Source organism: Galeopterus variegatus, unplaced genomic scaffold (genome assembly GCF_000696425.1).
Source record: "Galeopterus variegatus unplaced genomic scaffold, G_variegatus-3.0.2 Scaffold447, whole genome shotgun sequence".
NCBI classification, from domain to species: Eukaryota; Metazoa; Chordata; class Mammalia; order Dermoptera; family Cynocephalidae; genus Galeopterus; species Galeopterus variegatus.
The window spans coordinates 402,425-416,705 of NW_007726558.1; the positions used below are offsets into that span (position 1 = coordinate 402,425).

The following is a 14,281-nucleotide window of genomic DNA, read 5'->3' on the forward strand; positions in this document are numbered from 1 at the left end:
GTATGTGGGCTCCGACCCCTCGGCGGGAGCGCTGCCGCGCTTCCCAAGCGGCGCACTAGCGCAGTGCGCCACCGGGCCGGCCCCTCATTTTTTCTTATTTTGGTCTTTTCTCTTTTTTTAGTTAGTCTACCTAATGGTTTGTCTATTTTGTTTATCTTCTTAAAAAACAACTTTTTGTTTCATCTTTTGTATCATTTTTGGGTCTCTATTTCATTTAGTTTTGCTCTGATCTTAATTATTTCTTTCCGTCTACTAATTTTGGGATTGGATTGTTGTTGTGTTTGTAGTTCTTTGAGGTGAAACTTTAGGTTGTTTATTTGAAGTCCTTCTGTTCTTTTGATGTAAGCATTTATTGCCTTAAACTTCCCTCTTAGTACTGCTTTTGCAGTATCCGACAGGTTTTGGTATGATGTGTCCTTATTTTCATTAGTTTCAAGATGCTTTTTGATTTCCTGTTTAATTTCTTCTTTGACCCACAGGTTGTTCATGAGCACATTTTTTTAGTTTCCATGTGTTTGTATGGTTTCCAAAGTTTTGCTTGTTATTGATTTCTAATTTTAATTTTAATCTATTGTGGTCCGAAAGGATATTTGAAATGTAAAATTTGTTTCAACTTGATGTGTGACCTAACATGGTCTGTCCTGGATAATGTTCCATGTGCTGATGAGAAAAAAGTATATTCTGTAGTTGTTGGATGAAATGTTCTGTCAATGTCTGCCATATTCAGTTGATCTATAGTTTAACTTCTTTGTTTCTCTGTTAATTTGTTGCCTATATGGTCTGCCTAATGTTGAGAGAGGGGTGTGAGGTCCCTAGCTATTATTGGAGTGTTGGAGTCTATCTCTCTCTTTAGGTCTAACAGTGTTTTCTTTACATATCCAGGTGCTCCAATGTTGGGTGTGTATATATTTATGATTGTCATGTCTTCTTGCTGGATAGATCCCTATATTATTATATAATGACCTTCTTTGTCTCTTTATATGGTTTTCTTGTTTAAAGTCTATTTCATCTGACATAAGAATAGCTTCTCCTGCTTGTTTTTTGGTTTCTATTTGCATGGTATATCTTTTTCCATTTTATCATTATTAGTCTGTGCGAGTATTTATAGGTGAGGTGAGTTTCTTGAAGACAGCATATAGTTGGTTCTAGTTTTTTAATCCAATCATGTAGTCTCTGTTTTTTGAGTGGGGAATTCAATCCATTTATGTTTAGGGTTGTTAGAGAAAGGTATTGTCTTACTCCTGGCATTTCATTGATATTTATTTGGTTGTTTCAAATATCTTTTGTTCCTTTCTTTCCCTTTTATTGTTTGTCTTTGATGTTTGTTGGTTTTTTGAGGTGGTAAGATAGTTTCTTTTTCTCATTTGCATATCTGCTCTACCAGTGGGATTTGTTTTTCCTCGTGTATTCATGGTAGTGATTATCTCTTTTTGGATTCCAAATGCAGGACTCCATTGAGGATTTCTTCTAGTGCTGGTTGTGTGGTGGTGAACTCTTGCAGGTTTCATTTGTCTAGGAAATATACTATTTCTCCTTTATTTCTGAAGGATAGACTTCCTAGTTATAGTATTCTTGGCTGGTAGTTTTTTCTTTTAGTACTTTGAATATATCATTTCATTCTCTTCTGGCCAGTAGAATTTCTACTGAGAAGTTTGCTATTAGTTGATGGGAACTCCCTTATAGGTAAGTTGACACTTTTGTCTTGCTGTTTTCAGGATTCTTTCTTTGTCTTTGATTTTTTGCCAATTTGAGTATAATGTGTCTTGGAGCAGACCTTTTTGGATTGAATCTTTTTGGGTATCTTTAAGCCTCTTGGATCTGAAAGTCTGTATCTCTCCCAGTACCTGGGAATTTTTCTGCTATAATTTCATTGAATAGGTTTTTGAAGCTTTTTCTTTTTTCTTCTCTATCTGGAACACCCATGAATCACATGTTTGTGTGCTTAAGGTTGTTCGATACCTGTCATAAATTTTCTTTAGTTTTTTAAACTTTTTTCTTCTTTTTTTTTGTCTGCTTGAGTTATTTCAAAAAAACTGTCTTCAAGATCAGAAATTCTTCTGCTTGCTCTAACCTGGTGCTTAAGCTCTCAGCTGTATTTTTTATTGCATTGAATAAATTCTTCAGTTACAGGAGTTCCTTTCTTTTTTAAGATATCTATGTCTTTGTAAAATTCCTCCTTTGTATCCTGTTTTTTTTTTTTTTTATGTTGTTGTTGTTGTTGTTGTTGTGTCATCTTAAGTCTTCATGTATCTCATTGAGTTTCCTTAAGATTGTTTCTCAGAATTCCTTTTCAGTCATTTCAAAGATTTCCTGCTGTTTCTGGTCTGGGACATGAGAATTATAGTGTTCCTTTAGTGGTGTCATATTTTCCTGTTTTTTTGTATTTCTAATATCTCTTTGTTGATGTCTGACCATCTGGTATAGCAGTTGCTTTTTCTATTACTCTGGAGTTGGCCTTCAGGAGAGTGATTTCCCCCTGTAGATATGTTTTATATTGACCATTGGGTAGGGTGTTTTAGTATTGGTTCTTGGAAGATGCAGTAGTGTAGTCTCTGAGTGGGTATCTTTACTGTATTCAGTGTTAGAGTTGCATGTGAGTGCCTTCATGGCCTAGGCACGGGAGCACATAGTGGACCCTTGCTGAAGTGAATGACACTGTTGAGTTGTAGAGGACATGGGCAAGATCTCAAGTTCTTGGAAAAAGTGCCTGGGTGCCCTGTCACTCCCTGGCCAAGTGGTTGACCTGGGTGAACTTTTTGGCACCCTAGCTAGTGTCATTGACCCTGAAAGGTGCACTGGGGTATACTGAAGCTCCTCAGCTTGAATGAGTGATCCTGGGTGGGATTTCTCTTTCCTGCATTCAGAGGCTCTTTCTGGGTTCTTGTTTCTTCTAATGGGGGATGAGGTGGTAGCTGTGAATTTTTTTCCATAGTCTATTTGGCTGTCCTGGGTTTCTGCAGTCACCGACAGCTCCACACATGTCTTTCCCTGGGTCAAAGGCAGTCGTGTGGGCTGTGCAAGTAGTTCCCACCCCGGTGTGTGGGACTGTGGGGGCAGCCTAATTCTGTCTGTGGGTTGAGCCGCTGGGTCATGTGGTTGTGCTTGCTCACCTCTTTCTGGCTGCTCTGCCCGTGAACCTCCCTTTTTCAATGAAGTTGTGTGGTTAGCTGTGGCAGCAGTGGTTGTGGGAGCTTCACAGTGGTGGGGAAGGGGTGTGACTGTGGCCCAGAACTACTTTAAAAAATTTTTTATGGTGGCTGGCTGGTAAGGGGATCTGAATCCTTGACTTTGGTGTTACAATACTGTATTGTAACCAACTGGGCTGACTTGCCAGCTCCATGTCTCTCATAGGTAAAGTTATGTGCATACTAGGTTAAAGTTAGATGAGGGATATGTACTTTTTTGGGTTAGTTGAGGAAGGTAATTGTGCTCTAAAGCTATGTGTTATTGAACTGTTGGCAAACTAATTCAGTGGCTATCGATTACAGACTACTGTTAGTTAGATCTTATGTTGGCAGAGTCTTTTATAGTTTTTGGAGAAGGGAAGCAGTGTGGCAGAGTGGCAAGAACTTTGGACTAAGAATCAGAAGACCTTGGTTCTGGTCCCACTTCCCATATATAAACTTGGGCAAGTCACTTCCTTCTCACCTTCATTTTTTATTTTTGTAAAATGGTCATGATCATACTTGTTTTGCCTAATTACAGCCTCAGATTGGTGAAGTGACTTGACTGTAGTATTCTTTCTGAGGGTGCAGGGTGGAGCACCTAGGTCTTCTGAGTGCTTGTCCATTGGTCTTTAATTATAGCATGCGGGAATGTGGTTTAGTAGATGGGGAGAGGGGTGATTTGTGAGTTATGAAGTGAACCAAACTTAGAGTATATGTGGAGTACATTCAGAATTGATGAGCAGGGAGGGCAAGTAGAGGGATAGGAGAGGTGGAAGTCTTAGGCAGACAGAGAGAGCCTCAATGTCTGAATTCCAAGTGTGGGAGAGGTAGATATTGGAATAAAGATAGAAAATACTGCATGTTTGTTTCTTAGCAATCTTTTTTCTTTTCTTGTTTTGTAGGGGATTTGTGGGGCCCTTTGATCCTTTGTGTGACACTTGCATTGTAAGTACTTATATTTTTTTTCTTCATTGTTTGAGCTAGACTAGACTTTTTTGTGGAGTTTCAAAATTAAGGGGAAATTTGGCAGAATATTTTATTTAGGACTTTTATGACTAAATATATTGTACTCCTTATGTGTCTAAACCTGGAAAGGCAAGTAGCATTCCAGATCAATTAAAAAATAGTGGAATTAAAGATGTGAAAATTATGCCCACCTTTGTTTAATGACTTCTTAGTCCGTTTTAGCCATGTCTATTCAATAAACATTTATTTACTCTCGTGCACCTCCCCATCATTAAAATAAATCAAGTATCTATAGGTTTAAGGACCGTTTGCTTACAACATAATTCTCTTTAAAACTTAACCAAAAATATGGACATAAATGAGAATAAATAAAGCAAGTGGTACAGTTAAAAGCAAGATCACACTGTTTCAAAGTGTTATGCTTTCCCATATACATTGTATGTAAAGGGGGAGGATAGAAGAAGGAGAGGAAGGTTCCATTGGAGAGAGCAATTATACCAGTGACATAGTGGAAAAATACTGCACTGGGATTCAGTTCTGGATTCTTAACCTGACTCTGCTATCAGCTAGTTATGTGACTTTGGGCTACTAATAACCAAAGTTTATATAATGATTTTTCTGTAGAAGTTTTTACAGAAAACTTTTAAATACCTTCTCTTATTTTATCTTCATAACAACAATTCAATATTGTTTTCCTTTTTTGACAAACAAGCTCAGGTTCAAAGATGTTGAGGACTTGTGATTCAACCTCAGGTTTTCTGATGGCCTATTCTCTCCATGATTATCACACATCTCTTCCCACCTAAGCACTGTAGGTCTCCTCTTTCATATCTATAAAAGGAGATAGTTAACGATCCTTTCCAGGCCTAACTCTTCATGTTTCTAAATTCAAAAAGTTTATTGGCTTCTCTACTAATTTTTTAATTTAAATTGAGCATATGCTAATTTAGGTAATAATGTAGAGTGTTATTTCTTATGCCTTTCATAACCATAACCATAATCAAAGGAGGCAATCCAATGCCTTGATGGAAGAGTTTATATTAGAAGCTCTGAGCATGTATTTTTTTTTTAACTTTTAAAAGATTAACCTTAGGGATTATGTAGTTTAACCCCAGTTATTTGCAGAGAAGACTGAAGTTCCAAGGCATTAAGTGAAATATCTAGTGACAGAAGTAGGATCAGTATCTGTCTCTTGCCTTCCAGGCTAGTTAATATTCTTTCCATCACACATACTGTGCTGAAACAATGGGAATTCCGGACAAGTGATGAGTGCTGGCACATTCTTTGCATCTGATTGTCAGGACTTCTTGCACAGCTGTAGAATACAAAAGCCTGCACATGCTGGCAAGCAGCATAGTGGGGCAAAACTTACTATGTAACTTCTCTATACTATATAATAAGAAGAGGTTGTGAGCTTATTGTTACTTACTGTTTTTCTGGAAAAAATAACACCAAGTGCAAGTATTCTAAGTCCAAAATCCAAAACAGTGTACATCTGTAAAATTCTTAGACAAAGAGAGGATTTTTAAGTGACTGTTCAACTACTCAATTTCAAAGCAAAGTCTTTTAGTAATAATCTGTGTGCTTTAATTAAAAAAAAAAAAAATCAACAACCAAATGGGTTTATAGATTGTTTCCATTTTTAAATATCTGAACTAAAACCATAACCCAAGAATTACAAATTCAGATGTGTCTAAATGCTATAGAAGTAAAGTAAATGCATGCAGTAGTGACTTGGTAACTGTAAGCCCTTTGCTGCTGTTTGTTTCACCTGATCGTTGCCATGTTGGAATGCAGGCCCAGTGTTAGAAAGTCTTCTGGTTTTTCAAGAAAATCTAGAAATACATATTCTTATGTGAAACTTCCTGATTTTAAAATAAGGTCAACTTAAATTTAAAACCATTTTAAATGTGATATGAACCAGAAACCTCATATCTTTGAGCCACATTTGGCCCTTCAGTTTATAACCTCTGCTTAACAAAAAAAATGTGCTCGGTAATCCATTTAAACATTCCAACAAGATCAAATGGAGCACCCCTTTTAGTCCTGAGGCATTTGGAATTTGAGGTAAGGGAGCCTTGCCAAATGCTTCTGACATTTTCCTTTCAGCATGACCTACATATTACAAATCTTCAGGTGAGGTATAGGGCAGCAATCTGATTAAAGTTTTGAGAATTAGGTATGAACTTTGTTGCTGTAAGTAAAATATTAGGCAATTCTCCTGCTGTTTCCATGTCTCAGAATGCTGCAAAGAGGCTCTGCAGATAGTGAAAAAGATGGAGGGCCCCAGTTTGCAGAAGTGTTTGTCATTGTCTGGTTTGGTGCAGTTACTATCACCCTCAACTCAAAACTTCTTGGAGGAAATATGTGAGTATCATTAAAATGTACCCTTTTTTCTCTTGCTAGGTAGCATATCTTCGATTTTAAGGAAACCAGACAAGTTAGATATTTTTTTAAAAGAAAAATCAAAATAACTGAGGGCCAAAGAGAAAGTTCTCTTAAAATCACTGGACAGAGGTAGCCTAGGTGAATAAAATTATCTTAAATTATCTGGGAATTTTTGATAAGCTTCAGATACTTTCTCCAGTCCCTGAAATCACAGGCAGAATTTTTTTGTGCTAGAAGATTATGTACATTTCGGGGGACAGATGGCCCATTGCTTTCAACAAATTCTCAAATAGGTATGTAAACTGGAAAGGATTAAGAACCACTATTTTAGAAGTTCAGAGAGAAGAGGAGGTCTCTAGGAATTAGAGTAGGTCATCTGGTATTAGATGATTATTGACTCTTAAGGGGTTTAAGAGCAAAGGAGGAAGCATGTGGGGAGAGAAAATTGAGGCTGGCTGGTTAGCTCATTTGGTTAGAGTGCGGTGTTGTAGCACTAAGGTCAAGGGTTCAGATCCCCATACCGGTCAGCTGCTAAAAAAAAAAAAAGCATGTGCTTAGTACAGAGGACTGTTCTCATAAAATTAATGTTAGGGTGTAGGTTTTATGTATCAGGAGGGAGGCAACAATCCATGATCTACAAATCTGTGTAATAAGCTGTGTCCTGATATCCATAAGCTGTATTTATGATCCTTGTGGATGTATGTTGTTTTTAGATCTTTTTTTCAGAGCCTCTGTGTGCTGGGTTACTGTATACTTCCTTTGACAGTGGCAATGCTGGTTTGCCGGCTGGTACTTTTGGCTGAGCCAGGACCCGTAAACTTCATGGTTCGGCTTTTTGTGGTGATCGTGATGTTTGCCTGGTCTATAGCTGGTAAGTATATACTTATCTCTACAGTAGAAGAGCAGACAAAAACATGAGTTAAAGATGAAGACCAGATGAGAGGCAGTGTAACTCCAAAGTCAGATGTGAGTGATATTTCTCCCAGTATCATCCATAGAACCCTGTGCTCTAAGTAGGGCATTGATGGGGATGGGTTGGTGTCCATATTATATAAGTTAGGTTTCTGGACTTATGAGATGTGGAGAGTTATATCTTTTTTTTTTTTTTCCCCCTTAAATAATGGACAGGATTGGGAAAGTAGATTACACTAGATTCAGCTCAGTCCTGGTATATACGATGCATAGGTGACTTGTGAAATGACTTGGGCCTTTTCCTGACAAACTAATCATAATAAAAATAATAGGTAGCATTTAGGAATTGTTTATTATAGGCCAGGCACTGTTGTAAATGCTTTATATATATATATATATATACATACACACACATATTATCTCATTTAACCCTCATGGCAACCCTAATAGATAAATAATATTATTAGTCCTATTTTATAGATGAGAAACAGTCACAGAGAGGATAAGCACCTTGCCCTAGGACACATAACTAGTGAGTAGGGGGGTCAAATTTCAAACCCAGGGGGATCATGCACCCTTAAGGACCATACTATACCACTTTCCAGTGTACGTTGTAGGTATCATTATACTTTTCTGCTTCAATAGAAAATTTTGCTAAAGATTAGGAAGGGTCTATAGCAGTAGCAATGAATGCTATGTGTTCATTGTTTTTACACTTCTAAAATTCTCTTAAAGTTCCAGCTTAAACTAGAAATGTTCTCTAGCTTCTGATTTAATGGGATAGAGACACTGCCTGATATTTTTAAGTGCAGTGACATCTCATTGCTCTGGAACATGGTTGAAAGCTAAGAAATAATCAAAAAAGGTCTGAGAGAGCCAGAATTGATGTTCCAAAGACTGTATGTTAAGCTTGAGTGCTTTACCCATGGGAGAGACCCTCATTCCCTCACTTAGAGTCTGATAATTACCATACATGTAGTTCTCACTAGCTTAGTTATCCAGTGTCCAGACCCACACCAGATCAGAAAGTAAACTCTTGAGAGAGAGAGGCTTTAATTCAGCAAATGTTTATTAATCACAAACTATGTGTCAGGCACTGTGCTAGGCATGGTCTCTGTCCTTGGAGTTCACATGTAGTAGAGCATCCAGACATGAAAACATTTAAGGGCAGTAGTGTTCCAGTGGGAGATGGAAGTCTGTGCAGGGTATAGTGGAGACACAGAAGAGGGAAGTGGGCAGTTCTGTCTGGGGTGACAGGATGCCAGATGATTGTTCATGAAAGATTTCCTGAAGAGGTGATCTTTGAGTAAAAAGATGAGTAGGTTTTTCTTGGGTGGATAAGAGGGATGGCATTTAAAAGAGCTGATAAAAAGAACAATTAACTGAAAAATGAAGACATTTACCATAGGAGCAAATATCCTTACACATCTTTATAAGCCTGTTCATCACAGTTCAATAACTTTTCAGAAAAGGGTAAGAAACCCCATTTAGAAAGGTTTCCGTCCAAAATGGTACTTATTTAGTACTTGAAACAAGAAGCCCTTAGCTGTCTGGTAAACTATGCTGCAGAATGCCTTTTTCTCTGAGGATTATAAATATGATTATGCCAATCACATTAAAGTTTAATAAATGTTAGTAGTTGTGACAGTATTACTGTATTAAATATTCCTTTTTGTTTTGTCTTGTTTTGTTCAGCCTCTACAGCTTTTCTTGCTGATAGCCAGCCTCCAAACCGTAAGGCCCTTGCCGTTTATCCTGTTTTCCTGTTCTATTTTGTCATCAGTTGGATGATTCTCACATTTACTCCTCAGTAAATGAAGAAATGGAAATTAAAAACCAGTGAATTGAAAACTCATCTGAAAGATGCAATTCACCATGGAGCTTTGTCTCTGGTCCTCTTTTGTCTAATTATGGAGGTATTTGGTAACTGGGTAGATGAGGAGAATAAAAGGGAGCCGTACAGCACTGTTGCCACTTATGTAAGGAGCTGATATTTGAAAGGCTGTCCTTTTCCGCTTAATGTTATTATTTTTTTTTTAAATACATGTGCATACTACACACAGTATAATGCCTCCTTAAGGCATGATGGAGTCACTGTGGTCTATTTGGGTGGCAACCGATGACTGAGAAAGCACATGGATACATCCTCCAAGTTGAATGGAATTGGTTACTATTTTCAGTTTTGAGAATACCAGTTCAGGTGCAGCTCTTAAACACATTGCCTTATGACTATTAGAATATGCCTCTCTTTCATAAATAAGAATGGATAGTCCATCTATTTTCTTTTACTTCTCTTAAGCCAAAAAGGCAATGACAGGTTAAGAGGGGAAGCTCATAGATGTGAGAGGATAAAATGTGCATTAACCAATATTCAGATTTGATCAGAGGAAATTCTACACTTGTTGCTTTAAAAAAAAAAAAGCAAAGGACATTTAAAGAATCAGTCTCTTTGGTCTTTTTGTATAGTCACCTTTCTGCCATGCTTAACAGCACTTCAGTTGGCACTCCAGTTTTTAATCTTGCTCCCTAGCTCTGAATATGCAACCTAAAATGTTAGCAGTCAACATGTAATTTTCCTTTGACTGAAATTTTCAGTGGTCTAATGCTGGAGCTAATCCAAATAGAAGACCTCAGAAATTTAGATTGGTAGGTCTCAAATGCATATTGTCATGTAGGCAGCTTCTCTTAAGGGTGGAATGAGACAGTTTGGATACAGCATAGCTATAAGGAATTCTTTATTATTCTGTGTAGTCTGGCCTCTAACTAGAAAGTAAAAAATCAGACGCCTGCATTCAACAATGTGAACATGGAGGGATTTAGTGTTCTGATGACTGATTAACAGAACAGCTAGATGCTTAGAGCATGACGTAGGATGAGTTGCATTTATAGCTGCTGCCTTTTCATAGTGGACTTAGCAGTTTTTTCATAGACCTGTTTTTGGGGTTGGGAAATAATTTATTTTTTTGGTTTTAGACTTTTTTAATAAAGCTAATTTAGCCCTTTAGACAAGTACATTTTGCACATGTGCACCTACTTGTACTCACAGATATTTATGCACACAAGTGTGAAGGTTTTTCAGGGAGCAGAGTGTCTGGGACAGGCTGATTCTTAGCTAAAAAGGGCTCCTTTAAGGTAATATGAGCTGTCGCCGTCTATAAATTGCACATTGAAGAACTCTAATAATTAGAGATTCAAAATCAGGCAGAAAACAGTCATTGTAAATATACAGTTACTTATAAAGATAGGAATTTCTTAGTCCACATTTTTTTCTTTATCATAGAATTTAAATATTCATTTTGTATTGAAAGACTACCTACACATAGACATACAATTCTAAAAATTAATTTTCTCCATCCGCAGATTAACCAAGTGAACAATACTAAGCCAAAGGGTTCTTGGAATGATATTCAATTACAAAGCATGACAAAGTTGGTCCCCTGTGTTCCTGCTTTGTCCAGAGTTTTTGGTTATATATTTGCATTTATTGCAATTTACCTTTTAAATTGTAAGACAAAGCTCATGTTTCAGTCTTGAATTGGTAAAGAAAATATTTTGAAACTGATCCCATGTTTCAGTCTTGAATTGGTAAAGAAAATATTTTGAAACTGATCCTAATTTTGAAATTGGTCTTAAGTTATCATCCATTTCCATTGTCTGAAATTTTCTAACTTCCCACTAAAAATATCTCTTTCCCAATGTTATTTTATAATCTGTCCCAGTGATTATAATGCACTAGTAGAGAAGTAACCATGCTGCTCAAAGGAAATTAAGTCTTTACTTAATTTTACTCAAGCTAAACATTTGGTCAGAGAGGCCTAAGGTGACCAGTTTGGGGGTTTCTTTGTGTGTGCAATGGAAGATGGGTTATACATATGGGGTATTAAGGCAGCTTGTTCTATGTATTAATCTGTTGCCCTTGGGTGATTTAGGGAATGGTTTTATGTGATTTAAATGAAGGTGAATAAAATGGAGGTTTAATTATCTATTTATGAAAGTACGTGGTCAGTTTGAAGATATAAATAAATATTTTCTTAATATATGAAAAAAGAGTGCATTGCTTTCTGTGCCAGAAGATTTGAATGTCTGAAAGTTGTAATCCTCAACACAGCTTTTTCTGATTTGCTGCAAAGGTGCATGGCTGATTATAGAAATGAGGACTAGAAGGGGAGGGGACTCCAACAAAGGAAACCCTGTTGCAGGAATTGGGAAGTTTCATGCTTCAGATGAAATTCAAGCATGTGAGCATCACTTTAGAATGTGGTGTATCACTGCTGTCATGAATGATCACTTACTGCTCCTACTTCTAAGGCTGAGACTCCATTGTCATATTCTTTAGCAATAGGAAGGGTGAAGACTGGATTTAATTGCTGTTCAGATTATAAAAACTCAGTTGATACCAACATATTTGAATGTGCAGTATGGTCTTAAACGTCAACCATTAGTCCTTTGCCTCTTAAGAGGTGTATTACGGGAATTGAATTTGATCTTTTCATTGTGGTGAGGTTTTTCTGTTGTTTGACGAGGTGAGGTGCATGGGACTGTTAAGCATTTTACTGTTTACTGTATTTGTCTTTTTATGAGCAGTATCACTCAAAATGTGATTAGAGGTCTAGCAAGCCTTTATTTGGAGATTAAATTGTGTACTTTATATAATCTAATTACTTACTGTATTTGGACTGTCTGTTTATTCCTGGAGATGAAAATGAAAATCTCCTGTCAGTTCAAATTCTTGGGTAACATCAAGTCACTAGAATTTATCTAAAGCTTATATTGATTTGATAAGACATCCATTGCATGCAGCTGTTTTAGTCCAGTGTAAAACATTGAAATTGTGATTCTTAGACTAGTTTCTGAGACATTTGGATGGAAATAAATGTATGAATGTTAATCCATGTATGTAAATTAGAAACAATTTTCTAGATTCTGTCATCTTTTATTAAAAGCAGAGAATTTCTAGGTATTTACTTAGGCCATAGGATGGCCAAATAGTAATAATGACAATGATATTACAAATAATAATAGCTAACATTTATTGGGCACTTATTGTGTGCCAGACACTATTCTATATTTTTAATAATTTTTTATAACAGCTTTATTGAGATCTGCTTTACCATGAAATTCACTCTTTTAAAGTGTACAATTCAGTGGTTTTTAGTATATTCACAAAGTTGCACAATCATTATTACCACTATCTAATTTTAGAACATTTTCATCACTCCACAAAGAAACGGGGTACTCACATTCCCCCTTAACCTCAGCCCCTGACAACCACAATCTGCTTTCTGTCTCTATTGATATGGCCAGGTACTATTTTTCAGTGCTTTTCATGCATCTCCCCTAATCCTTGACATAGAGTGCTGCAGTTCTCATTTTATAAGTAGGAAATTTAGGCACAGAAGGGTTAAGTAAATTGCCCAAGGTCCCACAGTGAATTGATTTACAATAGGAATACCACATTAGATGAGAGCATAGTAAGACACAATTTTGAATTACATTATTATCTACATGAAATGAATATACTCCTTCCCCAGTGTATATTTTCTGTTATTAGCCTTTGTACCCTAAAACTGACTGGAGGTAGATAACACTTGTTCTTTTACCTGAGTAATGGGACACTCTGATCAGCAGCATCTGGGAACACAAGAGCAGTCGTACATTGGGAAGAGAGGTTTGCTGCCCTTAACCCTCCTTGAGCCCTTTTTCTCTCCTTTCCCCTTCCACCACACCCATATATCCCTTTTTCTCAAAGTCTTAAGAATAAAACAAACTTTGCCTCTTTCTTTTTAATTCTCCCAGAGGGATGGTTAATACATCCAAATTTAACTTGTCTTTTCAGGTTTTATAGTCAAGGGTTGTATCTGGTAGCTTATAGTACCAGTTATATTCCTAAGACCTCAACAGTAGTGCAAGAATAGAACACCTTTCTGTTTGGGTTAAACTAGGTGGCAGGAAGAAATAACAGAGTAGGCTTTGCCTTAATGAAGTCAGTGTTCCTGCCTGGTAGGAAGTGACCACATGCTGCTTTTGTTCACTTTGTTCTCCTTTCAGAGCCTTTGTACTCTGTGCTGTCACTGCTGGTAATTTCTTGGTCCTCTTCAGCACTCCATTTTAATCCTGATCTTTCCTATAAATTATAAACCTGTGAAAAGAAGTCTGTAAAATGATTTGTGAATGTTAAATGTAAAAATAAAAAACACTGGAAAAGGAGAATTTGTGTATGCCTATCCTTGTGCTGAAGGCACAGAGATATTTGCTGCATACTGATTTCAGATACAGTACGTTGTCATCAGATAATATTGAATGCTGTGTAGGATTGCACAGGGAGCATGTTAAAAAGGGAATTCACATTTATTGAGCAAATACTAAGAGGTTACTTCAAAACCTTTGTGGAAAGTAGAATTAAAATATAATATGAATCCTTCCATGAACTTTCTGAAGTACCCTCGTATATGCTAGGCACTTTACTAGCTGCTTTTAAAACAGTATCTCCTTTAATCACACAGTAGCCTTTTGAGATCAGTGGCATTATCCTTATCTTAAATTTGAAAAACCTGGGGCTTAGAGAGGTTAGATAAATTGCCCAGTCACATAACGAATGGTACAACCAGAATTCAAACTCGGGTTTTATGATTCCAAAGCCTCTTTTTCCTACAACAGTTCCTTGCCAAATTAAAACCATACCTGCCCATTTAAATGAAGCTAAGCCAGGTCAATCAGGCAAGGTAGGAGCTTGGTGAGGAAATGAGCTTTCAGCCTTCTGCTGGGGACTATACCTGTTCCCGCTCTTAATTTATTATACTCTACTTGGAGAAACCAAATTTCCTGCCACCCTACATACATAATAGTTG

The 14,281-nt window shown here is 36.9% G+C and overlaps 1 protein-coding gene across 2 annotated transcripts in view; it reads left to right on the forward strand.

The window, feature by feature from the left end:
• YIPF6 (Yip1 domain family, member 6) overlaps window positions 1-12,345 on the forward strand; it is a 30,912-nt gene extending 18,567 nt beyond the window's left edge. The window contains exons 4-7 of one of the 2 annotated variants that reach the window (XM_008568853.1): window positions 4,070-4,112; window positions 6,375-6,500; window positions 7,235-7,392; window positions 9,129-12,091. In XM_008568853.1, the coding sequence (XP_008567075.1) occupies window positions 4,070-4,112; window positions 6,375-6,500; window positions 7,235-7,392; window positions 9,129-9,247 (446 nt within the window). In that variant the 3' untranslated portion in view covers window positions 9,248-12,091. Of the gene's footprint in view, window positions 1-4,069; window positions 4,113-6,374; window positions 6,501-7,234; window positions 7,393-9,128 lie in introns of both variants that reach the window. The other variant, XM_008568854.1, reaches the window with a different exon arrangement.
• Window positions 12,346-14,281: the final 1,936 nt, after the last annotated feature.